The sequence below is a fragment of the Somniosus microcephalus genome, chromosome 6, assembly GCF_052327205.1.
Source record: "Somniosus microcephalus isolate GS21.2 chromosome 6, FLI_Smic_1.0, whole genome shotgun sequence".
Lineage (NCBI taxonomy): Eukaryota > Metazoa > Chordata > Chondrichthyes > Squaliformes > Somniosidae > Somniosus > Somniosus microcephalus.
This window is the reverse complement of record NC_140992.1, coordinates 251,792,215-251,819,915: the sequence shown is the minus strand read 5'-3', so window position 1 is coordinate 251,819,915 and position 27,701 is coordinate 251,792,215. Positions and strand designations below refer to the sequence as shown.

The window sequence follows — 27,701 nt, the reverse complement described above, 5'->3', positions numbered from 1 at the left end:
GCTCAGACTACGCTGCTGCAAGGCTCCCGGAGTCTGCACTGCGATTTCCCTCCCTCCCCAAGGCAGCCTCCCAAATGTGGGTGGGAATCCTGCGGGGAGCCCACCGAATGTAGAGTCGGACCCTGGGAAAAGACCTGAGGTTGTCTAAGAGTAGCAACTCTCACCACTGCTGTCCTAATGGGTAACTTTGCTGAGCTCGGGTCAAGACTGGATTGGTTATTTCGCTGTCTTTGGAATTTGGCAATGAGGCGGACACTTCAGTACAGGTCTCAAGGGTAGTGAAATTCAAATTCAGGGGAGGTGCAAAACAGGCGGTAGCGAAGCGGCTGCCCATTATACACCCCTCTGGATTTTCCATTCCATCGAAGTCAATAGAACAGAAAATAGGGCAAGCGATCCGCAACCGCCAGTTTTGCCCCCTGTTGAAGATTAATTTCACCCCCCCCACCCCGGAGTGCTGCATGGCTGAAGGTGCTGCATTAGGGATAAGGCGAAAAAGTCCTCGTGGCACTAATCGAAAAAGAGCAGGGTAGATTTCCCCGGTATCCTGGTCAACATTTAACCCTCAACCCCCATCATTAAAACAGGTTATCCGCTCAAGGACTACGTTATGTGCAAGTTGCCTGTTATTTTAGCCTACATTACAACACTTTAAAAAGTACTTCATTGGCTGTAAAGCTTTTCGGAACATCCCGAGGACATGAAAGGTGCTATATAAATGTAAGTTATTTCTTTCTTTCACTGAATAAGTCACTTGATGAGAAACCTCAGCAGACATTGGATTAATAGCTTGTGCAGGACAAACCCTCCCGTTACATTGCTACTCTTCTAAAGAAGGGAGCAGATTCATAGAAGTGAGGTAAATAAATCTGCTGATAATATCATTTTATTTATCAAAGCCAGTTGCATAAACCATCTCTGGTCATTAACTGTCAAGATCTTGGATCAAATCTAGTATACATTTGTGGCCGGCCAGGGGATGAGAGTACTAATCACACACTATTATCTCCAGAAAAAGGGTTTAAGATTGCATTGCCAAAGTACTGAAAGAAGAATCAAAGATTCCTGAAGCTGCTAACTCACTCTTGTTCAACACTGCCAATTGATGTCATTTTAATCACTGTCAGTAGTTTAAAGAAGAAACATTGAAAAAGGTGCTTAATGGATTCTGTGAACTTGTTGATATATGGCTGCCTATTACCTACTGGTATTACCTAGACAACAGTTTAAGGGCTTTGGTTCATTTGTAATCCAGTATACCCGTCGGACTTTTGATTGCTATTTAATGGCTTATTGTGGCAAAGCCACTAAGAGACTCTCAGTGACTTGTACAATTGCCTTTAATCATGTTTACTACCTTTTAATGTTGGCTCTGGTTAACCAGAGCCAAATCGACAAAATCGCGATCTGACACGATGACGTCATCACGTGGGTCATGTGACGTCCCAACGGCGGGAAACGTGATGACGTCAGAGGTAGAGGGCGTTTTCCAGCTAGTCCTCGTGTGGAGTGATAGTGAATAGACCTGTTTAGAGCTTCTCCTGCATTTTCTTGTTTTGTAAAGTTTTAGTACATTAAACTCAGTTTGTTAATTACTAGTGAGTTTATAGATTCTTTGCTAGGAGTGCAGAGACTCCTACATTATTGTAAAAAGTGGTGAAAGTCTTTTATTTAATCCTTTTGCCATTTTACTTCTTTTGCCTTTGTTATTTTGTCCTTTTTCCAAATAATTCTGTAACCAATGGTGTCTTGTTTTTTTAATGTCGCTTTTTAAACAATAATCTCCGCTCAGTAAGAATATAGGGTAGAGTTTCCGCTTTGGTGCGCGCCGGTTTTGAAAAGTGATTCTTCTGCCCGAGTTTCTGCTCAAACTCATTTGCAGATTGCCGAACGCAAACTCTGCAACGAACCAGTGCAATTGGGCAGCGTTTTAAAAATTAATTAAAAAAAAGTAAAAATTTAAACCCTTTAAAAAACATTCCTTGATATATTTAGGAGTGGTAACTAGTTGCAGTTTGATTAATAAAGTTGAAAATGGGTTTATCCCAAAATATAAGCATTTTAAATCAGTGTCAATCCAGCATCTATGAGTAACCTGATTTTACTGAAAATGACTTTTAAAAAATGTACAAAACAATTTCCTAGTTAGATTGAGGTACAGTAAATTTCATTGGCCTAGAAATTCGGGTCTCCACAGGTGAGTACACACTGCGCATGCGCGGGAAACCGGCACTTCCGTTCCCCTGAAAGGGGTTGAGAGGCAGCGCGTGCGCATCGAACTTACCCTCCCGGAAAAATCTGGAAAAAAAAGTAAGTCTCCAGCAGTTACACTTTAAAAAAGCAGGCGCAAGGCTTGCTTTTAACAAGGTAAGTGGTGAATTAATTAAAATTAAAACATTTTTTCCACAGGTTTATTATTTTTAAATACTTTAAAGAAAGGTAAGTTTATTTTTAGCCCCATTAGAAAATGTAATTAATTTTTTCAAAAATTTAAATTGTTTAAAAGTTATTTCATGTAATTTAGTTATTTTAAAAATGTGATTAAAAAAAAAAGTATTTGAAGTTTTAGTGATGTTTTGGGGCTTATAGCATTTATAGGTTTGACAGCTCTTCCTGTCAAACTTATGAATGAAGCATTCCCTGCTACCATTGGCTCTCCATGGTCCACGTGACCCCAGGGGATGCATTGAACTAACTGCGCCCCTGGGATACGCAAGCACTAGGTAAGTGCAGGTCGGAGGCTTGCACACGCGGGAAGTCCCCGACCCGAATTTCTGGGCCAATACTAAATTTTAAAAAATTTGTTCAAATGCACCTATTAGCGTCCTGCTGCCCAAAAGATCCAGCCTCATTTTTGAAGCCTCCTCAAAGGCTAGCAATCGAGCGCAATTAGCCCAATGATGGTTAATTCGCCCTGGAGGTGTGGCCAGTTTTGTGGACAGGGCCTGTTTCTCGCGTGAGGTTTTTAAGACTAGCGCAAAAGATTGCGGAAACTCGATTTGCGCTGGACGTAATGTGCGCTTGAAATTCCGTGATCTTTTGCGTTAGTTTGGTCAATTTCGGGCGAATCGCGCAGGAAGAAAAACCCCAGTGCAACCGAGTGGAAACCCCGGGCCATAAAGTTTAACTTAAAAAAAGAAAAACACCAATACCAAAATGACAACGTGAAGTCTCCAGGGAATGTGTCACTCTCCCGGACCAAGAAAGTTCCATCTCCTCTCACTGTTTCCATACAAAACTCCTGGAGCAGCCTCTCCGCCCTCTGCCTGCCGTCTTTGCCCATTTTCCCATGAAACCATTTCTCATTAAAGTGGCGATTTGTATTATTAATTTCCTAAATAAAAAAAGTTTTCGTTAGTCATTTCTACAGATACTGTATTACCATGAAGAGACAATTATAGTGAAGGGAAAAAACAAAAATGAGAGAGATGTCAGGGCCTTGAAGAGGGTGCAGAGGGGATTGGAGGGTGCAGAGGAGATTTACCAGAATTATACCAGGAGGTGTGGGACTTGTAGTTATGGAGAGACAAGAGAATCCGGGATTGTCCTCCTCAGAGCTGAGAAGGTTAAGGGGAGATTTAATAGAGGTGTTTAAAATTATGAAGGGTTCTGATGGAGTGGATAGGGAGAAACTGTTTCCCACTGGCAGGAGAGCATTTAACCAGAGGACAGAGATTTAAGATAATTGGCAAATAGACCAGGGTGGACAGGAGGAGAATTCTTTTACACACCAATTTGTTATGAGCTGGAATGCACTGCCTGAAAGGAAGCAGATTCAATAGTAACTTTCAAAAAGGAATTGGATAAAAACTTGAAAAGGAAAAATTCGGAGGGCTATGGGGAACGAGCAGGGGAGTAGGACTAATTGGATAGTTCTTTCAAAGAGCTGGAACAGGCCTCCTTCTGTGCTGCATAATTCTATGAAACGCAAATTCATATCGTAGTGATGTGCAGGTTACTCAAATAGCAAGCACGGCAGAATGGTAAGGTGAAGGGTAACACGGTTAAGAAATGGCCATGCCAAAGGCAAACCGAATCCTTGGTACTGTATCTAGGTGTAGGGTACAAAAAGGTAGAATTTGCACAGAACCATAGGCTGCAGTTGGAATATTGTGTATCCCATTAGAGGAGGGATATAAAAGTAATGCTGCAGCCTAAATTCACCAGGATGTTACTAGGGATGAGCAGTTCTAGTTACAAATGAGAAACTTGAGACGTTGGCTGCTGTTCACTAGAGTTGAGAAGGTTAAGGGGTGATGTGAAAGAGGTTATCAAGACTATGATAAGGTAAGTTGTGACAGATTGCTCTACTGGTCAGTGAGATAGTAACAAGAGGGCACACATTTAAGATCATCACAAAAAGAAATGCAAGGGAAGTTAGAATATCGTTCTCTACACAGGATGGGTAGAATGGGAAATATGTAAATGCTGTAATATTCTTTGATTCTAAATGATGGTTGAGGTTGAAATATGGCCAGTTTAATGCCATGGGCCCATGTCACTGAGGATTGAAGCTCTAAGTTCAATAATAGTCATCACAGGGGAGACTGTTTCAATCCTGTGTCGTGATGCTGGATGCAATCTCAGGGCTTGTCTGTCAGAGGATGATGAAGTGTTTCAATCATTTCTTGTTAAAGTGGTTCATTGAATAAACAGTTAGCTTAATTAAGAACAGAATAAGTGAACACAACATAATTGCAATGTCTGTTACTAAAATAGGATGCTCTTCAGTGCTTGTAGCAGCACATTGGGGGAAATTTTAACCCCAAAAAACAGGCAGGTTTGGGTCAGGTGGGAAGTTAAAGTGTTAAAAATCAGAATCCTGACCCCAACCTACTCGCTTCTGGTTTTAACGGAGGGGCGACGGTGGGGGCAGCCAACCTGCTTCCAGGAGGCGGATTGATACTTTAAATATGTTAATGAGGCTGGAAGTCTTGGATTTAACCTGCTTTGCAGGTTTAACCGTGGCTGACCACAGTTCCCGGGTCTCGGGAACCCCGGCAGCTGCAGCGAGGCGGCAACAGCCTCCGGGAGCTCTCCTTGTGGGCCATGTGAAGCAGGAATGCTGCCCCCCCCCCCACACTGGTCAGGGATTGAATCCCCCTCCCCACCCCAGGGTCGGGGGTCGAACCTACAGGGGGCTGCAGCCTCTTCTCCAGCGTTCCCCGTCCGACTGGAAGCCAAGCCCCTCAATCAGGCTAACTTCCGGGTGGGGAACCAGTCAGTGAAGTCACACGCACGCTGTGGAGTTAAAACTGGGGTGGGTGAGGGGAGTGGGGGGGGGGGGGGGGAAGAGGGAGACCCAGACTTCCGGGTTTCCTGCACGCTACCGCCCCCCACCCCCCGCTCCCAGCAGGTCCAGAAGTTAACATTTCCCCCATTCTGTCTCTGCAGCAGAGATCACCAAACTCTCTGAAATAATCCTGTCTTCTGGTGTTTGGTGCTGCATTATGGTAGAAGTAATAAGATAAAGCAAATTAGAATACCACTGAATCAGTCATACATTGAGAGAGTTGAGAAGCTGTATCACAAGACTACTGAGCTTCCAACGCGGAAACTAAAGTCAGAATCTTACTCTTGACTGCAATTGTGCTCTGCTTTCTGTTGGAGAGGGAGTTTTCCAACTCTCAATGTCATTTTGGAATGGAAGGAGAATTGGTTGTGTTTTGGTTCTCTTCTCATACCACCTGAGCGGGTCAACTCTGGCTCTGTAGATGTTCCCATGGGTTGAACAGCACCACCCACGCAATTGAGAAAAGTTGTGTAGACATGTCAGTTGGGGGGACGGGGAAGATGAGGAAAAAACTATGGGTGCAGAAGATGTTGATGGCATTTTTATTGCTCGATTACATATGAATAAGCCAACAGAAATGAAACCTGCTGGAACCCTGTGCTGGGAGGAAAGGAACAAACAAAGCAAGAGAGGAAGGAAGGGAGCAAAGGATGAAGCAGGTTAAAATGAACGATACCTGGGATGTCATTCTAGCAAATTCATTATCATCATCACTTGGATCTGCGAAATAAAGCTTGCCATCTACTATTACACAGTAGTGCTTATACCATGTCTGCAGAAAGAAATCAAACAGAGTTTAAAACACAGTGACAATTATACAATGGTTATATGCCAATAATAGAGCAAATATGTGACGTAGCATCTAACCTTTTATGCATTTGATATTTAAAAAGGGTACGGAGATCAGAAGCTAGTAATGCAATCAAACACTGCACAGTTCTGTTAAGAAAGGTCTTGTTTTGTGCAGAACATTTTGGGATAGATATATGTATCTTATGTGAGGAAAGCAACGGAAAACCACCTCAGCTACTATTCCCTTGTAAACGGCTCAAGAATCTCACGTGCGAGGCTTGCGCTCGGACCTGCCCTAGGGCAGAACACAATGGACAGACCTTATACAAGCTCATTCATTTAGAGTCTAGTTTTGTTCTTATTGTGAGAGTTGGCCTCAGATCAGCTACTATGTTCAAATCGTAGCAGTTTGCAAAGGATCTGAAGCTAATCTCATGAACTGTTAACAACATTGCTTTTTAGAGGTTTCCTCACAGAACCACTTGGTCATTATGAACACATTTCTGATTTACAGGAAACTTTGGTTTATCCGGAAGTTGTATGTCCAGAAACCTCGATCTACCGGCAGAAATCAGGAGCTGTTTTGTTAGGTTTTTTTTCTTCTCGTGGCTTTTTTTTTTTCCCCAACAGTCAGGCTTTGCAAAGTCTCTCTGAAGCTGTTGCTAAGCTACAGAGATGCTTCTAAGGTACGGCCGACTGTTTAGAAGCTGTTGCTAAGCAACAGTGTTTGTTGCCAGATACGGAGCTGCAAATCTCCGTATGCTTCAACATTAACGCTGGTACGTCCGGCAGTTTTGATAGATCGGCAACAGCTCGGTCCCGTCGGTGCCGGATAGAACAAAGTCTCCTGCAGTATCTTTCAGTAATATTAGTATTTCAATGCATCTTTGCTAACTTTATTTTTGTAAATGTTAGCTATAAATCCAGTACAAGTCACAAAGAACTGTTATAGTGATGCTTGTGGTTTTACCAGATCAATTGTATCCAGCAGATAGAGAAATCCAGATTTCTTTTCAAGCTCCTTGCAAGAGGTGTAGATGGTGGAAGTGCTATTCTCTTGCTGAGAGTCCAATTTTTTGTGCTGAAACATTGACAGAAGTTTCACAATAATAGCAGACTGACAATTCAATAGATGGCTACAACACACATTACAACAATTTCTAGGCCTCATTAGCTTTTAGTAGGGTGCCTCTCTACTGCAGAATGGTGCATAGAATCAAAAATAAATGGAGAAAATGATAGGAACAATACAGCAAATTATAATAAGCAAACACATGCTGCTCGATCTCCGTGTTGCTCACAAATTTACAGATTGAGCTCTTACATTTTCTACCACTACTGGAGCAGTGTTCAGAGCACCACAATTGGAAGTGGAATCCCTGCTACGTGTGTCAGCTGTGGCTCAGTTGGTAGCACCCTCATCTCTCAGTCAGAAGATTGTGGGTACATAGTCCCACTCCAGAGATGCGAGCACAAAAACCTAGGCTGACACTCCATTGCAGTACTGAGGGAGTGCTGCACAGTCGGAGGTGCCATTTTTCGGATGAGACGTTAAACCGAGGCCCCGTCTGCCCTCTCGGGTGGATGTAAAAGATCCCATGGCACTATTTTGAAGAAGAGCAGGGGAGTTATCCCCGGTGTCCTGGGCCAATATTTATCCCTCAACCAACATCACCAAAACAGATTATCTGGTCATTATCACATTGCTGTTTGTGGGAGCTTGCTGTGCGCAAATTGTGCAACAGTGACTACACTTCAAAAAGTACTTCATTGGCTGTAAAGGACTTTGGGACGTACGATGGTCGTGAAAGGTGCTACAGAAATGCAAGTCTGTCTTTCTTTATCTCACCTTACCTCCTCCACCTCCAAACCCATTTACTCCTACTCTGAGCTTATTCCCTTCCCCTCCCTCCCAGTTGCTAATTTTAGTCCATAATGCTTCCTCTCCGCTCTACAGCTACATTTCTTCTGGCTTGGCTCCTATGCTGATTTACTTTCCATTTGTTTTCCTTGGCCACGTGCTTTAAAAAGTGTAAAGCTGGGAGCTCAAATATTAATAATTTTTCTGCAGCAAATATGCTGAAGGGGCAACATCCAACATTCCCACTTTGTACATTCTTTGTGGAATTGGATTGGTTGTAGTGTCACGTGATTGGCACAGACCAAATTTGGGATCTGACTGGTTTGCATGGACCAATCAGCCATATTGCAGGCTCACTCCTGCATTACAGTACTACAACTTACATTACACACATGCATTTAGAAAATGTCCCATTATATGGATAGATGTTGTATCTGAGCATGAATAATCAATTAAAAGCTGAAAAATGGCCAGGATTTTCCATGGGGCTGCTCCCAATCCAACACCGTATCTTCACCGATTTTCCCATGCTTTTGAAAAAAATGTTCATCCCTTGTAGTGTCCTAAGTTTGAAGATAACTCAAATAAAATGGTCAGTTTCTGTAAAGAGTGTCAAAGGTCAAATGTGACTTTGATTCAGCATTGTCAGTTACATATTGGTTGGTATCAGTCTATTACAGGATGAGAACTAAATCTCAAAAGTATCAGATTCATAGACGGAGGCCTTTCAGGCTGTGTGTGAACTGGTGGCAGCTCCACATTGGAGCCATTATCCTAATCCCATTTTCTTGCTTTCTCTGCAAAACCTTTCTTCAAGTTTCTACCTAATTCCCTCTTAAACACTGATTGACTCAGCTTTAGTGGCCACTTCATAGAATCATAGAAAGTTACAGCATGGAAGGAGGCCATTTCGGCCCATCGTGTCCGCGCCGGCCAACAAAGCTATCCAGCCTAATCCCACTTCCCAGGGTTCCTGCCTCTACCACCCTTTCAGGCAGTGAGTTCCAGACCCCCACAACCCTCTAGGTGAAGAAACTTCCCCTCAAACCCCCTCTAAACCCTCCACCAATTACTTTAAATCTGTGCCCCCTGGTTTTTGACCCCTCTGCTAAGGGAAATAGGTCCTTTCTATCCACTTTATCTATGCCCCTCATAATTTTATACACCTCAATAAGGTCTCCCCTCAGCCTCCTCTGTTCCAAGGAAAACAGACCCAGCCTATCCAGTCACTTGTGGTAATGAATTCCATATTTTTTCTTGTGTGAAAACATTTTTTCTAACCTCCCGTTTTATCAGTGCTGTAACGCCTAAGTTTAACTCATTCGAAAAACCCAATGTGACATTCTCACCTTAATAATAATTTTATTGGTAAGCTGTGCCGGGGATGGCAACTGCTCTGCGTTTGCTTCAATTGGTTTGGTAATAAGCAGAGACCCAAAAGTCTCCTTGAACTTGGTGGCCATATGTCGCTGCTGCTCAACTGTACAGTGTTCTTCAATTGAAAGTATGACTGGGTACCTTAGAAAGTCAAATGATAGAATTAGTGCCACATCCACTGTACCATGTGACATGAATCAGTCATTCATGAAAGAAAGACTTATGAAATAATACTGAGCGGCCTACTGGTGGCGCTGTCCAGGGACAGTATAAATACTCGGGCACGGGCCCAGCTTGCGCAGGACATTCTTAACAGGAACTAGTGAAGGACACAACTAGACCTCCATGTTGTAAAACAGTGGATTAAAGCTTTGTTTAACGCTTAGACCACGTGCCTAGTAGTTTTCTTACGTCACCATGTATACTCTGTATGGTATGACGTGTACGCAATGAGCAACTGCAATAAAATATTTTTAATAATAAATGTTTGATGGCTAATCAAATCAGTTGAAGAAAATAGGTACAAGAATATTGTAATTGGGAACTGGGTGGTGCAGTGGGTTAGACACTGATCTTTCACCTCTGGGACCTGGCTCCAAATTCAGACCAGACTGACAGAAGAAAAGATTCAATCCAGTTTCTAGGGAGGCAATGGGCCTAAACACAAATTTGGCACCAACTGATAATGTCATTCAGGTCGAAGGATGACTGGTGTGGGGAACTGAAAAAAATGTCACATTGGTGCACGAGGGGCTGCTTCTCCGAGGTTGGGGTTGAGGCACGTTATTGGAGCAAGAGTGGGCTAGAAATTTGGCTCCTTTGCGCCTGCCGTTAGCGCTTCCCGGGGGGGGGGGGGGGGGGGTGGGAGAAAAAAAAAAAGATGGTGGCAAAAAAAAAAAACGCCTCCCAAGAAATTCGGTAGGGCGTTGCTACCCAATAGCGCCACGCCCCCGCTGGTAGTGCCCCGGCCCGCTGCGTCACCGGCGATGAGGTCATCACCGTGCGCCACAACCCCTTACCGCCCCGCGGCAGAAATTTGGCTGTGCTAAATGTCCGGCCTTAACTCGGTTACCGCCCCCAAATGGGACGTAATGGAATTTCGCGGCCAGAGTTTCTTTCTGCACCTGGTTGTACTGGGAGTGCTTGATGCTGACACCAGGTGCCTGAAATTCCCTGGCACTAAACTGTCACCTCAATGAGCACAAAAAAGCACTGTAATTACTGACAAGTAATGTAAAATCAAACTCTTGAAAGCAGCAGTGAAACTCCATTACTTTATATTTTTTTTAAAAAAAGGAACATCATTCCAAAATATTTCTTCTAAAGCCATGCAGAGAAATGCTAAGTGGTGTGAGGAGACCTATACGTGAGGAGACCTATACACGAGAACATTCATTTACAACATTTTGTGGGAGTGGCAAGGAGATGACATCACCGTAATGTAGTACACGGCTCGGTCCAGGCGTGGCTCAGTGGTAGCACTCTTGTCTCTAAGTCAGACGGTTATAGGTTCATGCCCCACACCAGATACTTGAGCACATAATTACGCTGACACTTCAGTGCAGTACTGAGAGTACCCTCAGGGCAACTAGGCATGGGCAATAAATGCCAACTTGCCAGTGTTGCCCACATCCCAAGAACAACTTTTTTTTTTTCTTTTAAAGCTGCAGATCTTATTGTAGAGTTCATTTGCATTCTAGGGAAGCTAGACTAGCATTCCAGCCAGCTTCCGCCCTTAAATGGAAAACATACGGAATTTTAAAAAATTATAAAACGTTGGAAATCTGAAACAGAAAAAGACAATGCTGGAAATAAACTACAGGTCAGTCAGTGCCTATAAATAATAAGAAGAAAACAACAGGTTCACATTTCACATATATGCCCTTCTTCAGAACGGAGGATTGCTCTATTGTTCAGACCTTTCAGTGTGATGAATGGTAAGAAGGCCTGATGTAGTGATTGGTGTAGCCTGCAGTGACAACAATGATCAGGCAGCTATAGCACTAAACAAAATAAGCAGTTGGAACTTACTCTGATGAAACAAAGGCATGAGTTTTGATGGTGTCAACAACATCATCGAACTTGATTTTGGAAGTCAGTGTCCAGCCGTGATAAATAATTGGTTTCCCATCTGGCCCATCCCAGCAATCCACTAAAATATTTAAAAGAAGATGCGACATTAATATCATAAAGGAACGAGTACATGCCATAAAATGTCATCGTTTGAAACTCCACTCTAAAACCTGAGCTTCATATGAAGGGAGGTTGAGGAGGGAAATGATCCAGACCTTTAAAATATTGAAATGCATTGATGATGTGGATCTATTCAGGCTATTTAACATGGACTGAGAGCACAAAAGTAGATGACATAGGCTTCTTTTCCTATATATTCAGCTTACATTCAATACATCGACACCCCATCCTCAGACATCGAGCATACGCTTCTGTCGATGAATCACTACGAACCTGATCTCCCGTGAGGTACCTATGAACAAAACAGTGATAGTCAGCTACTTTAGTAAAATAATTCATGTACACTGTTTTAAATATTTAATAATATTGCAGTATTAAAAGAATGGCACTTGATTACCTTTAAATAGTCCTAACCAGGTTGGCTTTTACATAATTTGAGCAGGAGGATAGGATTAAACTAGATAGTTCATTGTGGAGAAAAACACCAATGCAGACTGGGCAAATGGCATGTTTCTGAAAGATCACTTGATAAGATTTTCCATTTTTCTGCAATGTACTTCATGATTGGGTTTAATCTTTATGAAAAATGTTGTTAGAAGAGGCTGTGAAAAAGTGACAAGCGGGGGATATTCATGGAGGCAGGACTCTGGGAAACCTAAGCAAGGAAGATGTGGGATGTGTGTCTGCAGTATTGAAACAATATCAAACGTTCCTCAATCCTTCATTAGTAGAAGAACGAGAATTTGTGGGTAACCTGAACCATAATTCTGACCAGCGTTGTACGATAATGAAACCCATTTGAACCAAATATGATCTGCAGATTCAAAAAGTTCAGTACTTATTAGAGTCGAAGCCCCTAGCCCTAACAACATCCATTTAAATGTTCCAAATAATATTGATGAGAGATTATTGTTAATCAATGTCAATGATTTTGAGTATTATCGAAGATACTGCATACCATATTTTAACCAACATTTCCAGCCTTGTTTGAAAGTCAATGTGGACAATGTGGTTAAAGGCTGCCAAGTGACTGGCTGCCCCAGAGTTTCAGGGAGCAAGAAATGAAGGACATTCATTAACTGGTGCAACAACACCTCAAAAAAACAAATTAGTCTCGAACTTATGAAGAAAGTCCTTTAAAAACAGACGAGGTAATTCTTTACGTGTTATGTGAAGATGAGATCCAGTAATGCGATAATGGGTTGTTCATATCCTGGGAACAAATGGAATCATACTTGGTATCCCAGATTGTGTTTTCTCTTGAAAACAGATACGTCAAAAACTGAAAAATAATGAAGAACAGACATTACAGCAATTTAACCTTTACGCAAAATGAATCTGAAGCCAGGGTGCATTTTGAAGCCACTGCTTTTGAATTTTAATATAAAACCACAGTGAATGGAATGAATAATGGAAATTTAAAACCCAAAGCTTCCTCCGGTGGCTCACAAGTTGTCCCAGTGAGTATTGAGCCATACAGACCAAGATCGGCCCAAGCTTGATCGCCAAACTGTGCTAGCTGTTCTCAGAAAGGATGTTATATAATTGGGTCCAGCAATCTGTGTTAGGCGGGTGGGAAAAATCAGTTTGGGATCCCTCTCCAGTGACCCCGACTAGGACTGTACTTGTGAGGATGTCAGGAAAAAGCAGAATCAGGGTCAGCTGTGTTACCACCAACGGTTAAAACCTTTGTCAACTTTAGTCTGTGGCCCGCAAATCAATAACGGCCACTTAGATGAGGTACCAAAGGCCACCTGAGGCCTGTAGATCGGTGAGGAATTAATCCTTTCAGGAAAGGAGGAGAAAAAAAATGGTAAGAAAATTAAAAAGACCACATTCCAGTTACACGGCATCCCAAAGAAGACTTTAACCATCATATTTTGTTTCCAAATGGGCCAAAATTGAAACAACCAGACAAAAAAAAACACCCAGCACGATGTGTTGGTTTCTGTCCAGGCAGGTCAGCATCTAGCTACTGTACAAGTCACTGTGAGCTTTGAGCGGACGCACTGAGGTGTCGCTGTATTCTAGGGTGAACCATTTATGTCCCTAGAAATTTGGAATCGTTGCTCCTTGACTGATTAAATCTGAAAAGGAATTCTCCATGAGCTCAGAGTGTGATCTCCAGCCCATCATCATAGCAATATAGGGATAACGGTCACTGTTCAGTAATTTCACTCAGATTCCAAGACTTGTACTGGGAATTGTCTTGGAGGTTCTCCCAATCGGTTGACATCATTTCAGGAAAAATCCCAGCTAAACGTACAAACAGGGATTCTGCCGGTCCTGCACCAAAGTTGCGGTGGCTGATTGGGAGAACACCCGAGGAAATTGCTGGCATCAGATTATTGTCCCTGTCCTTATAAGCCAGTGGAAATTTAGATGAGCATTCTTTTGATGCAGGAATTAATATTCCTGTGATTTCATTGCAATGTTATGCTGGGATTTATGCTACAAATGAACCACAGAATTTAAATTCATGTTCATTATTGCACATTCATAATTAGAACTGTTCATTTAATAATTTTGCCTGTGGTGCTTTTCTCTCAATGTTTTCAATGATACTTTTTTCTCTCTCTCCCTTTACACTGCACTTTTCCTGTCTGACCCGGGAGACTTTACCAGCAGGGCCTAATTTGAATGCGAGGCCTCAGTTTCCTGCCCACAGCCAGCCAGCTTGAGAGGCTGGATGGTTACGGGCGGGTAGTCCTCAGTTGCGAGGGGTTGGTCCAGAGGAGGGATGGGGGGGGGGGATGTTGGAAAACAGGAGCGGGGGTCGGCAATCTTGGGGGGGGAAGGAAAGAGAGAGAGAGGGAGAGGGAGAGGGAGAGGGAGGGGGAGAGGGAGAGGGAGAGGGAGAGGGAGAGAGAGAGAGAGAGAGAGAGAGAGAGAGAGAGAGAAAAGAGAGGAGAGAGAGAGGAAGAGGATTGGCGGGGTAGGGGTTGCAGGATCGTCAGGGAAGGGGGAGTGGAGGATTCTTCCTCCTCCTCGGGGGGGGGTGGGGAGAGCAGGGAGGCCATCGGAGGCCTCGTGAGGGGTTCTCTGATCGTGGGGGTGGGTTAGGTAGGGACCCTAGATCCAGGAGGTAGGTATAAAGCCACTTACCCCCTGGATCCAGCAGTCCCCGCCTCGGTTTAACTGCCGGGTTTCCCGAATTGTGCGAAACCCATCCACCTGCAGTTAAATTCAAAATCGAGGGGAAAATAGAGGCTTCCAGCCTCATTACAATATTTAAATTGAGGTAATGCCCCCTGGATGTGGTTCGTCACCCCCCCACCCCCCCCACACTGGTCCTACCTCCGGCTAAACCAGAAAGTGAGCGGGTTGGAGACGGGATCAGGTCGGGAATCCCATTTTTAACAATTTAACTGCCCCCCCGCCCCGCTCCAAACCCACCCTTTTTTTTAAAAATGGGAAATTTCTGGTCTTTGATTATTCCTCTTTCTCTGCTGTGTGCCTCCCCCTGCTGGACGCAGCAAGATCAGCAAGTTGTCATCCAGGGAAAATATGTGAGGGACATCTCAGGCGCTTTATACTCCGACTGAAAGCTTCCTCCCAATCTAGTAAACTACGCGATACCAAAATAAAGTGAGGAGATTCAATGGAATATAAAACATTCCTGATACTGTGAACAAACAGCAAAATACGGCAGTAGGTCAGGCAGCCTCTGAGAAGAGAATAAAAATCAACTTTTCGGGTCAACTTTCCTCAGAACAGGAATTTTGTACCGTCTTGATCAATTCATAACCAGCCTACTAAAGACTTCTATTTGAAGCTAGTAAGAAAAATCTAAATTTCCTGGCAACACCTGCTCCCTGATATATAGGACAAGTTGGTTTGTTTTGAACTATGATAAATGTAACTCACAAAAATCACCATGTAAGATTTGTTCCGATGCACCAAACATGGGGTCGACTGTTTCAATTGCAATAAGGAAAGAACAAATCTATCACACCCCCATATTAAAATTTCTCCATATCGAAACTCTCCTCATACTAAAACTCCCCCAGAGGTGAAACTCCACAGTGTTGAAACTCCACAAATGCTGAAAATCTCCGCAAGTACTGAAACTCCCCCATGTTAAAACTTCCCCCGGTGCTGAAACTCCTCCAGTGCGGAAACTACCCCCAGAACTGAAACCGCCTGTGCAAAGATTCCTGCAGTGATGAAACGCCCCATTACTGGAACTGCTCCCGTGCTGATTGCTCTTAGTACAGATGCACAACTCTGGTAACTGTTGTAAATCATTGATAAATTATGTTAATGGATGCAAAACGTGTTCTTAAACTGACACTGAAAAACTCAGTGGCCTCACGGACCAGGGTTTTTTTGCTTCTGCACTTGCCAACCTGTGATTTTCCATCCATGAAAGTGAAAGGGGGAAAATCATGGGTTGGTGAGTGCAGAAGTGATAAACCCCAGCCAGTCTTTTCAACCTTCCAAATTACAACAGTGGCTACACTTCAGAAGTACTTTCATTGGCTGTAAAGCACTTTGAGATATCCTGGGATTGTGAAAGGCGCTATATAAATGAAAGTTCTTCTTTTCCTTCAGCACATCAGATATGAGGCAGAGTTACTAGCAAGTTGTTTGGGCATCTGCATGCAGTTTTATTCTCACATTTTGGTCAAATTTTTCACATTATGTATTCCTATGTCCACATTTATATTGGAAACTGCCGATGTAAGCTTGTATCACACCAGTGGTGGCACTATAGTGCCCGAGGCCTAGATTTTCAGTGTGCCGTGCGGGGGGCTAAAATCCCGAATTCGGGGGTCCCGACACCATCCCGCCTCCACATAAGTTTCAAAGGAGGTGGGTACCCGCCCCGCACTGGGACCCGCCGACCCGAGGCGGGAAGGGATTAGTGCCAATTAACTGCCTGTTAACAGGCAGTTTTTAGCCCAATCCCTATTTTGAAGGGTGTCGTGTGGGATTCCCGACGGCTCCAAACCACGCCAGGTTAGAGCAGGCAGGCCGTCGGGTTGAAGGACTTGGAGGGGTCGAGATGTCAGTGTTCAGGTGAGTGATGGGTGCATGAGTGCAAAGGTAAGTGTGTTTGGTGTGTCTAAAGAAGTTTAAATTACCTGTACTTACCTTTACAGCCTTTCTTCCTGTAGGCTTCGGGAGTCCATCATTCAGCCGGCACTGAAAGCAGAATGGCTGCGAGCTGTCAAAAGAGACAGTCTGCAGCTTTCAGTGCCGGTGAGAGTTCTAACTGAGTCTGCGTAGAAGGACTCAGGCTAGAAGTCAGACTGTCAGTGTTTGACAGCTTCAAACAGCTGTGAAACACTGAGATTTCATCTGTCAGCACGTCTTGACAGATGAAATTTCAGTCTGTGACGTCACCTGTTGCCAGGTGGCCCTTAATTGGCCTGCTGAGCCCGCTGGGCGGGCTCAACAAGGTCAATCAAGGGAAAATCACGTGGATTGGCCGGACATCGATGGAGGCGGGACTAAAACTCGAAAGTTGTAGTCCCGCCTCCTTCCTGACTTCTGAATGAAAATCCAGCCCAGAGTGTCACATTCAGCCTGTACTGCGGCAAAACTCCTATCCCCCAATCAACTCTACTTCTGTGCTTCCCAAATTGCCGTACATTTTGCTATTTAACCAGAAATAATATAAAATCAAAGTATCATATAAAAATAAGAGCTTTAAAATGAGGTCTGAATTATGTCTGTGCACCTTGGTCCGATGATTCCCTGCCCTCTAACCCCGCTTGCCCCTGGCTCTACACCCCTGCCCTCTAACCCCGCTTGCCCCTGGCTCTACACCCCTGCCCTCTAACCCCGCTTGCCCCTGGCTCTACTCCCCTGCCCTCTAACCCCGCTTGCCCCTGGCTCTACACCCCTGCCCTCTAACCCCGCTTGCCCCTGGCTCTACACCCCTGCCCTCTAACCCCGCTTGCCCCTGGCTCTACTCCCCTAACAACATTTGCCTAGTTAGGGGTGAGCGCAGACTCCCAGTTTTGGTCACCCTGCCTTAAGAATGGTGTCAAGACCACAGAGGAAGTGCTGAAGAGATTCACTAAGTTGATACCAGAGAAGAGAGGCTTTAATTAGGAGGAGAGACTAGACAAAATGGGGCACTTTTCATTAGAACAAAGAAGGTTAAGAGGAGATCTGCTGGAGATGTTCAAAATTAGGTAGGGTTTCAATAGGGTAAATGAGGAAAATTATTTCCACTGATTAGTGAGTTAGTAACCCGAGGGTATAAATTTAAGATCATCACCAAAAGGACGAAGGGAGTGGTTAGGAAATATTTCTTTACACAGAAGATTGTTAGGACATGGGATAACCTACCACAAACAATGGTGGCAACGAAATCCTTAAGAGTTTTAAAAGGAAATTGGATAAGAGTTTTAAAAGGAAATTGGATAAATGAACCATTGAAAAAGGTATTAGCAGAGGGCAGGGGAATGGGACCGAGTGGACAGCTCTTAGAGACAGCACAGGAATGATGGGCTGAGATGCCTCCTTCTGTACTGTATGATTCTATAAACAAAAAGGAAGAAATCGATAATTCCGAACCATCAGATACGTGAATATCAATGTCCCGCAATGTTTAGGAAATCACCCCATCATCAAATGGAACGTGGTCAGGTAAGCAGCTGGATGGAGACTTGCACAGGTCTCACGAACCAGTAAGGAGTGGGGAAGCGGAAACTGTTCGTACGAGACACATGCGGCAGTATTGCACCAGCTGCAAGTCAGTCATGGAAGCCAGAAAGTGCAAGTCATCCCACTCAATCAGCAACTTTTAAGCAAAGGAATGCACCAAAAGAAGGAAATCTTCGGGGAAGTGTTATGTTAGCAGTCAGCATACTAGACATGATTTGATATGAACAGGAACTGACAAAGTTAACTTGTACACAAAGGATTGGCATTTTTAACCACATATAATGAAATCTTCTAACGCATCACAAAAGGTTACATACCTCATCTATATAGAAGAAGGGTTCATTTGTTTCTCTGTAAGTATCATAAATACACTTAGTCATCAGCTCGCGAACCTTCTTAACATCACTGGCCCATGATTCCTATATTGTGGAAAAGATGCACGAGATTGTACTAAAATGATATCAAATGACATGTTTATTGTTGCATGAAAAAAGAAACATTTTCTAAACCTAGAATAGAACCGTTGTATTATTTTCTATTAATCATCATCTTCAGGAATATTCAGCACACCTTCTGTTGTATGGGAGGGAAGAAGAACTCCAGGGTAAACTTTTCCAGTCCGTACAATGGAAGCACACATTGGGAACTCGGGTACAGGGGGCAATTCGCCCGATTTGCCGGCTGCCAATTTTCCATTCGTTAAAATTAAATTCTGTGCTGGGACCTAGAGCAGCTGTGCCATTTTTTAGCCTTTTAGAAAAAGGAGGAAGTGCTAATGTTGGCAGGAGAAAGCAGAGGGGTGGAGTCGCTCACACTTCTGGGGCCAATTCGGTGGTGGGGGGTGGGGGGGTGCACAAGTCAGCCAAATCTGGAATTCGACCCCCCCCCCTCCCTCCCCAATCCTTCAAACCGAGCTCGGCCACTGCCAGAAGGAGCATTAGTGTTTCTCCTGGCCCCCACAAAATTTTTTTTTTTTTTTTAAAAACAAAGGCCTAGAAATTCAGTTTGGGGCGCCCAGCTCGCCTGGGCGCCGGAATTACCGCTGCGCGCGGAGCCACTTGCGCCAGCGGGATATTCAGTTTCAGCGCCCCAAGTGGAAGCCGGCCGCTAAACAAGGGTTTCGGCGCCCCACTTGGGGCGCTGAAACTGAATATCGGCGTGCAAAGTGCCGCAGTGCCACCCGCTGCGGCACAGCAGCCTGCGCTACTGCAGGCCTTCCTCTCACTCTTAAGGGGGAGGTGCCTGCAACAGCGCGATCCCCGCTCGCGAGTGCCGGCAAATGAGCCCTGCACCAAGGAGAAGTGCCGGGCTCTCTGGAAACAGCTGCCATGCCGCAGGGGGGGGGTGTAGGAGGCCGGGGACGGAGGTGCGGGCAGGCGGCCGCCAAAAAGGCGGCCGGCCACACCTCCACCTTAACTCGCCCCACTACCAGCACAGGTAGGCCCCCGTGTACCGGTCGCTGTTTGCGGCCGGCGCGGAGGAGGCGGCAGCGACCAAATATGGCCAGTGGGGAGATAGCGGGGCGCTGCGCACACCGATGACGTCATCGGTGGCGGCGCAGCGCTACAGGCTAACGCCGCCATTAGCGCCCCGCTAAATATCGCGGTAGGTTTGGACAGTGGCGCAAAAGCCCTCTTTGGGCGCAAACTGGTGGCGCAGGCCACTGAATTTCTAGGCCATAGACTTATCTGTTTGCGGAGCAGCCTCCAGCGGTCACTTTAAGAACCGTTAGTTAGGCCGCTCAGCAGTCCATCCACTGGTACACGAGAATGTCATTGGGGTCCTACAACCGGCATAGGTCCCTGATTTACATTTTGATATAAGGTTCCCACCTGTTTCGAGCAGGAACGCTGGCCACCTATTTTGAGAGCTGCTCGAAAATCAAGTCGGCGGGCCTCAAGCAAATTTTCATCCGAGGTACCCCAATCTTCAGCGTAAACAGGGTGGTAGGCAGACTAATGTCACCCTCAGGGTGTCTACTACCAGCATAATCAGTGATTGATTTTAATGCATGGACAACCCCCTTCAAGATGCTACTCTTCAAATGTGTCATTTGGCTTTGATTATTAATATTAGTCTAATTTTGAACTTCATAACTCTTAAGTGAGATGCAATTTATTTTTAAGGAACAAGTTTGATCATACCTTATGTGCCAATCTAAACGTTATTATTTTACCTTCTGTTCATGGAGTAGAAACCGCTGGAAATCATGCAGGTACAAAACTGAGGCAGTGGGCCTATCTGTTCTTCTGCAAGCAGAAAGCAAACTAAAAGTTAGGAAATAATATCAAATGAAGTTGAGAAGAAGTATCTGTCTTTTTAGTAACTGAGCTGAATACTACACTACACCTTCAATGGAAGCCAACATTTTTTTGTTCTGTGAATCTTGTATTCTGGGGAATGGAACATTTTCCATCTATGGGACACACTGCCAGCAGCAAGTCCCACTCCAGAGACTTGAGCACAAAATCTAGGCTGACACTTCAGTGCAGTGCTGAGGGAATGCTGCACTGTCGGAGGCGCCACCTTTCGGAGGCCCCGTCTGCTCTCTCACATGGACATAAAAGATCCCATGGCACCATGGCACTTATCCCTGAACCAACATCACAAACAGATTATTTTATCATGATCACATTGCTGTTTGTGGGAGCTTGCTGTGCGCAAATTGGCTGCAGTGTTTCCTACATTACAACAGTGACTCCACTTCAAAAGTACTTCGGCTGTAAAGCGCTTTGGGATGTCCTGAGATTGTGAAAGGCACTGTATAAGTGCAAGTCTTTCTTTTCTTTATTGACAACTCAAGGTAAAAGGTGGGTAAGGATAAGGGTTGGCTGAAGAATTGGGGACTGGTTAGGGAAGTGAAGTCAGGGTGAAATTCTGGGGTATGAAAATACTAAGTGGAGTGTGTAGGGATTGGTAGTGGGCCCTCTACTGTTCCTAATGTAGATTGAGAATGCAGGTTCAAAAGCCCAATGCAAACAGGTCACATTCACAGATGAGACTGGACTGGAGAGGGGGCAGTCGAGTCAAAAGAAGCAACCAGGAATCTACAAATGCAGCAAGATAAAAAGCGGTAATTGAGCAGATCAATGACAAATAAAATGATGAAAGAGCAGTATAACCCCCAGAGAATTGTCACGTGCAACCGTTTTCAGGCATTTACGCCATTTCTCTGGGGGTTGCAGTGCCCCCTCACCCAAGTTATGGCAGAAGGCAGAGAAAATCCATACAGAATTTCAAGGGCAGGAGATCTTTAGCCTTGAGAGGTGGCTACTGGGAGGGGACTCTGTAGAAGTATGCAAGATACTAAATGGTACAGATAAGGTAACTCTGGAGCACTACCGTAAGATGTGCCAAGACACTAGAACAAGGGGGTATAGGATAAAACTGGTGAAAGGACAATTTACAACAAATGTGAGGAAGATCATGCAAAGATTGATCAAAGATTGGAATGGTCTTCCAGGTCAGGTAGTGGAGGCGAAAACATTAAATTCTTCACTATACAGTCAGTTGACATGATTGAGAGTCTGTAGTTTTTAAAAAAAAATTCTGCATTGATTAGATAATATGGACTAAATGGCTTCATCATCATCTGTATTAACCTTGTGATCTAACGACCCTAAAATTAAAAAAAAGGGTTTTCTCCTTACCCGAGAATAAATACAGATCCCTCTATTTTAAAGGTCTCAAGAATCTGGAAAAAATGCATTTGATTGATGAGCTTTAATTTTAACAATCATATTTTAAAATATTACTATTTACTAAGCAAGAAAGATAAAGTCAATATGAGCATCAGTAATGACGAGGATAAAGAATGGAACTATATTATAGAAACACTGCACTTATAAGCTTGAATTTTCAAATAACTTGTGTAATCCTGCAGTGCATTGATTGAAATTTCATCATGGACAAGTAACTACAATGCTACATAATAGACCCTGATTTTAACTGTGGGCCAGTTTTTGGCGGGTGAGCAGCAGTGTGAGATAGAAATTCACCCATCGCTCCAAAATTGAGGCCCAAAGTGTATTAACACCTGGGCCCCAATGCAATCCTGCCAGCTGACTTGCCAACTATTCCGGGCAGCTAACGGTGCAAAATCGTGCATAGAAACAGAGAAGATAAGAGCAGGAGTAGGCCATTCGGCCCCTCGAGCCTGCTCCGCCATTCAATGCGATCATGGCTGATCATCCAAATTCAGTACCCGGTCCCTGCCCTCTCCCCATACCCCTTGATCCCTCTGGACAGTCTGGAGGTCACTCGCCAACAGCAGGTAAGTGGCAGGATTGGCTGGTAGGCCACCCTGTGGGGGGGGGGGGGGGGGGGGGTCGCTGCAATCGGTGGGGTGTGTGTGTGTGGGGGGGGGGGGGGGAAAGAGAGGGCATAGTTGAGGCAGGGAAGGCCTAAGCTTTCCTTGTGGAGCCCAGAGAAGCAGTGCTGTTCCTGCTGGTCCCACAAAAAAGGAAAGTAAAAAACATTTCAAACTTAAATTTTTGGGCCTCTTCAGGCCTTGATCGGCTTCCTCGCTGAGGTGGCCTGGTGGGAAACTCAATGTCACTTCTTGCTCAGGCAGCCTAGTAAAAGTTGACGTCGGGTCCCGATGTTAATAAGGACCCCAACAGCTTTGGGCAAGTGGTCTTGCCACCTGCTCAGTTGAGCAGGTGAAAATCGCGGAACGTCAACTCCCGGCTTCTCCACAGTGCATAAGTGACCTGGCCGATTCTAACTACCCACCTGCCCAGTTTCTGCAGGGGGGTGGGCAGTTAAAATCGTCCCCTTGGTATTGACCATCAGTTACACTTGAGGGTTTGTTGAATCAGTTTTGTCCGAGTGGTCTTTCTACCTTGGTCAACTGGCGGTGGCACCAATGGCACCTGTACAGATATTTGTGGTCTAGATCACGCCAGGGTCCTGATTAAAGAAGGTAGCATAGACTGGAGAGAGAGACTAGGCAAAACACCATATTGCCATTTTTTATTTTGAATGTGTAGAAAGATTTTAAAAATATAAAATACATAAAAGCGTGTCGGTACATCAAATCAATTGCTTTAGAAATATTTGGACAGTTTTGGGTTTAGGTGGCAGTGAATTTACGGGGACCAGGATTTATTTTGTACTGAATGAGGTTTTACAGCTTCCATTAATCTTTAGCTGAACACCACATTGTGATAACTAAAACTGCTGATTCTGTTACATAATTGGGACAGATTAATGATGTAGATTCATGGAACTGAGTTGAGAACATTAATCTTTGAAGCCTGCAGGTCTTCCCATCAATTCTTGTGGCTCCTCTCCGTGACAGGAAAAAGGAATTTACAAACAAGAACAATAAGAAATAGTGAGCAAGGTCTGGTAATATATACAAATCACTGTTATTTAAACATCGAGATGCTTGAATGTTCAGTGACAAGATATACTTACCATCTTCTGACTTTCAAACATCAGGTTCTTGTAGAATTGGTGAAACTGTTCAAAGCTAAGGTCGTCCTTGGAATTTCCCGTGTCCTAGAAGAATTGACATTTAGTCACTTCACATGGGAATACCTCGAGCGCACTGAAGTTCCTGACTGAAATGACTTCCAAACAATATCCAGCGGGTGCAAGGTGCTGACTTCAGTGCAAGTGAATGATGCTACTCCAGGATGCACAGAGGCTGCCTCATAACCCGAGTCACTGCAGCAGCCCTGGGTGCAGATTGGCATCCAAATGTGCTGCTGTTTGGAAGATACTTCTTACCAGGTCGGGAACACCGTCGGGAATACCGTTCTGAGGAAAGGTCATCGACCTGAACAGTTAACTCTGTTTCTCGCTCCACAGAGGCTGCCTGACCTGCTGAGTATTTCCAGCAGTTTCTGTTTTTATTTCAGATTTCCAGCATTCGCAGTATTTTGCTTGTGTGTTGCGGTAATACATTTGTTCCTTTTTAAGCTTTAACAGCTGGGGAGTATTTTTTTTTTTAATGAGCATACTCCTTCTCGGCTGTTCTCTCCTTCAATAAGCAAAATTGATGGTAGAATTACAGCAGGATCTATTCTAATCACCAGTATCAGTAGCTGTGCGGAGCCGTTGGAGAATTTAAAGAAACAAACGGCCATAAGGAGTTCTTAAAAAAAAAAAATCACTTTCAGCACAGTGAAAATGACCAGGAAATAAAGGATTCTGTAGATTTAAATCGAATAGTGAACAAACATTAGAATAATGAGCACCCTTCAGGAAAAGGATAATCAAAGGACTTACACTGTCTCCCTCCCCCCATTTACTAACATAAATGGGTTACCATAACCATTAAAATAGCAGACAAATAACTGCATTATGCTTTCATATGCTAATCTTAAGGCCTATATCATAAATGTATTCATAATGCGGCTATCCCTAATCACCACTACTTTAACAAGAGTACAAAAAAATACCTGGGATTAATTCCTCGGCTTCTTAAGTTGTTGCCAGTAATGCTGTTAATACATCTATGAAGTGCCTTATAATTGTTAAAAGTAGCTCTGGCCATTGAAACAGCTGTGGAGAGCGGATAAAGCAGGAAAGATTGTGGCCGACACCCACACTAGGAAAATACACTTCACTGACTTCCACAGAGTACTTTCCATAGTTCATGGGGCAATGCATCATCATTTTCTCCACATTAGCACTCTTCATCCTGTGATGGTACAACAGCACGAGGACAGGGGTGGACCCAGGGCAATTTACAAAGAGGACAGCAGGCTCTTTGTAGAGGTCCATGTCACTTAATGCAACTACTTAGGGATGAGACATCTGTACAGATCCCTTCGAGCGGAGGATGCCGAAACCTGTTGTGGGCACGACAAGATCAGTCGGCTCCACAGAGCACAGTAATAGTGCGAGTCTCGGTGCTATGCGGGCATGAGAATGCGCCCCCCCCCCCAGTGTGGGGCAACTGACCAGAAACATGGAGCAGGAGTTCTCCCAGATATATGACGACATGATGCAAATGGCATTCTGAATCTCTAAGGAAACAGCCACAGCATTTGCATGTTAGGTGTCTGTGCACAAAGCTGCTTTGGATGGTTCGGGTGTCAGAGTGCAAGAAGCTGTTAAATAAGGCTGGCTTTTATTCTTTGGAGGAAAGATTGGAAAGCCCCAGGGAATGAATAAAAGGGGCTTGGGCAGCCCCACTGGCACAGGCCCAAGCACTGTCTGAATCACCGGTTGCAGTGAAGTGCCTGCGATGTTGCTATTGGTCCTCAAACTGGCATGTCTCATGTTCAGCCATGGACTTCTGAGTAACTGTTTGGTTTGCACAGCTCCAAATCCTGCAAGCAGAGGCAACTCCTATTTCCCAAGCAGCTGCATTTTTGAATGCACCGCTCTGCAGGTCATAATCAGGTAGTTGCTTGAGCTGGTAGATGCATTCTTGTGGGTTTGAGATGCTACAGACTGCGAGGGTTCTGTGCAATCAGAGCCTCCTTTCAGTTCTCTGTCCTTTGCACCAATGCACTAAATACAAACAAACACTGTCAATGCTACTAATTGTGTAATCTGTCCAGCATTAACTGCAATCCTGTTATAGGCAAACAATGACTGGACTATTCAAGCGCAATTCAGCAGGGGGCAACATCGGTGGGATCAATAATGCATCAAACAGGCCTTAATTGGCCTGAAGCTTGAAAGCAGAAAAAACAAAATTTCCTGCTAAAGATTTTAGCTTGGGGTTGAAGCCGCTAGAGAAATCATTTTGTCTGCAACGGCAGTTGTTAACTCAATTTTTGATATCCTGTACTGGATTTAGCACCTACAGCAGAGGAGGCTAGGCCAAAAACCCAACAGAGAAACCAGCCTCGGGAAATAAAGCTTAATGTATACATTTTTAGACGGGTACAAAGCATACTTTTTTAGGAGAGGGTGAACAAAATACAACTCTTTGTACGCTTTTGATAAAGGCCTAATTATGGAAAGCGCGTAACTTAAGATGACAATTTGTCATGAAAACATAATTGGCAATTAGCTTAAAGTATAAATACCCCCATCTTGTCCTTAAGGAACTTCACACTTGGCACTTTGAAGTTTACTTGAGGTAGCATGAGCCTCAGCTCCTTGAGGGAGATGCTGCAAAAAAAAAAGAAGAAATCAATTTATTCAACCAAATGAAAAAAAGAGCTACATATAGAAGGGTAAATTCACTGATCCCGCAATCCAAGCTGGTAGCTGTGCTCAAAGGGAGTACAGGCCAGAGAGAGGGCTACAAGGCTTTGCAATCAGCACTCTCTTCGGCTGCAAGTCCTCACTGAGGGCACACGAGCAGGGGATTTACTCCATAAAGTAGGAGACAAAAAACTATTAGCAAATGTATACTGGTCCAAACTAATGCAAAAGCATTTTGTCACAAGTGAAATGAACAGATGAATTCTGTCCCTCCCCATTCGGAAATGGGATATTTATATGACAGTGAACCTTGGAAAAGGATGAAAAGAGAAAGTACTTGAGCATTTTAGAAACAATTAACACACATAATACTCCATCCAGGAGGCGTGGAAACAACTGGCAATTTTAATAAACCTTGTAATTCCCCCAAGAGGTCCCAAAAGGACAGTTTCTATGGTATTACAGCTCCGCCTGCTCCTTTTTCATTGCAAGGAGGAAATGCTCGCAACCTCGTGCTGCTCTGAAAAGCCATTTCCTCCTCTTCGCCAGAATCCTGCTACAGTCGTGTGAAAACACACACCACAAATTCACTCCAAAATGATTACCAATATTTCATTGCACTTTGCAAAAGTGGCACTTTATTCTGCTTAATAAAGCTATGGTCCAAACTATGTTTCAAGACAGACTTGTGTTAGCATACAAGTGCTAGCACTTACATGGAGAATTAAGCCTATAAATTATAGTTAATGCAAACTTAATATTCAGTTGAAGATTTTTATAACAGTCAAACTAAAGTTTAGCCAATCCGAACTAGACTAACAAAGAAGGGAGTGGGATAATAAATGTTTCAGCTTGGGGTACTACCCAATGCATTTTACTAACACTGCAAAAGTCAGCTTCCATAATTAAGGCAGCACTGCCCATGGACTGAAGCTTGACGTTATTAGCTAAACCTCTGGCATGGCACTGCCACTGGATGAACAGTAAACCTTTCTAACATTGGGGTATACATCAGAAATAATACCACCCCCTTGCAATACATTCAGAGATCCTTCCAACCTGGCAGCAAATGCAATGCTGACAGATCATGTGGCTTAGGCTAAAAATGAATTTGAATTTATTAAAAAAGTAAAATTGTACAAAAGCAAGATGAAATTAGCTGTTTATTTAAAAAATAATAATTTGCTATTGCTTTAAAACTGTGTTCTTCAAACAAAAACAACACAGACCTTTTGGAGGTGCCTTTTACAGAGTCCTGCCTCACAGTGACCTACATACAGTATATTAATTGAACTAAAGAATTGGGAGAGTTTTCCATACTTATGCCCAGATTCAGGCACCTGCTGGCTACAAAACTGTTAATCAAGATAGATTTCAACAGTATAAGGGAAGATAAGTGCTCTAACCTACCTGGTTCAAGCAATTTTAAAGCACCCAGGAAAATCAAAA

General features: G+C 44.0%; 1 protein-coding gene across 1 annotated transcript in view; it reads right to left on the bottom strand.

Moving 5' to 3' along the window:
- The window catches only part of plcg2 (phospholipase C, gamma 2), a 204,209-nt gene that overhangs the window by 60,351 nt on the left and 116,157 nt on the right, over positions 1 to 27,701 (bottom strand). The window contains exons 5-16 of the mRNA XM_085991754.1: positions 26,132 to 26,216; positions 23,559 to 23,642; positions 21,788 to 21,831; positions 20,314 to 20,386; positions 18,455 to 18,556; positions 12,680 to 12,798; positions 11,723 to 11,808; positions 11,355 to 11,475; positions 9,296 to 9,464; positions 7,056 to 7,166; positions 5,970 to 6,065; positions 3,153 to 3,334 (exon numbers count right to left, since the gene is read on the bottom strand). Coding sequence (XP_085847880.1) covers positions 3,153 to 3,334; positions 5,970 to 6,065; positions 7,056 to 7,166; positions 9,296 to 9,464; positions 11,355 to 11,475; positions 11,723 to 11,808; positions 12,680 to 12,798; positions 18,455 to 18,556; positions 20,314 to 20,386; positions 21,788 to 21,831; positions 23,559 to 23,642; positions 26,132 to 26,216 — 1,272 coding nt within the window. The remainder of the gene's footprint in view (positions 1 to 3,152; positions 3,335 to 5,969; positions 6,066 to 7,055; positions 7,167 to 9,295; positions 9,465 to 11,354; positions 11,476 to 11,722; positions 11,809 to 12,679; positions 12,799 to 18,454; positions 18,557 to 20,313; positions 20,387 to 21,787; positions 21,832 to 23,558; positions 23,643 to 26,131; positions 26,217 to 27,701) is intronic.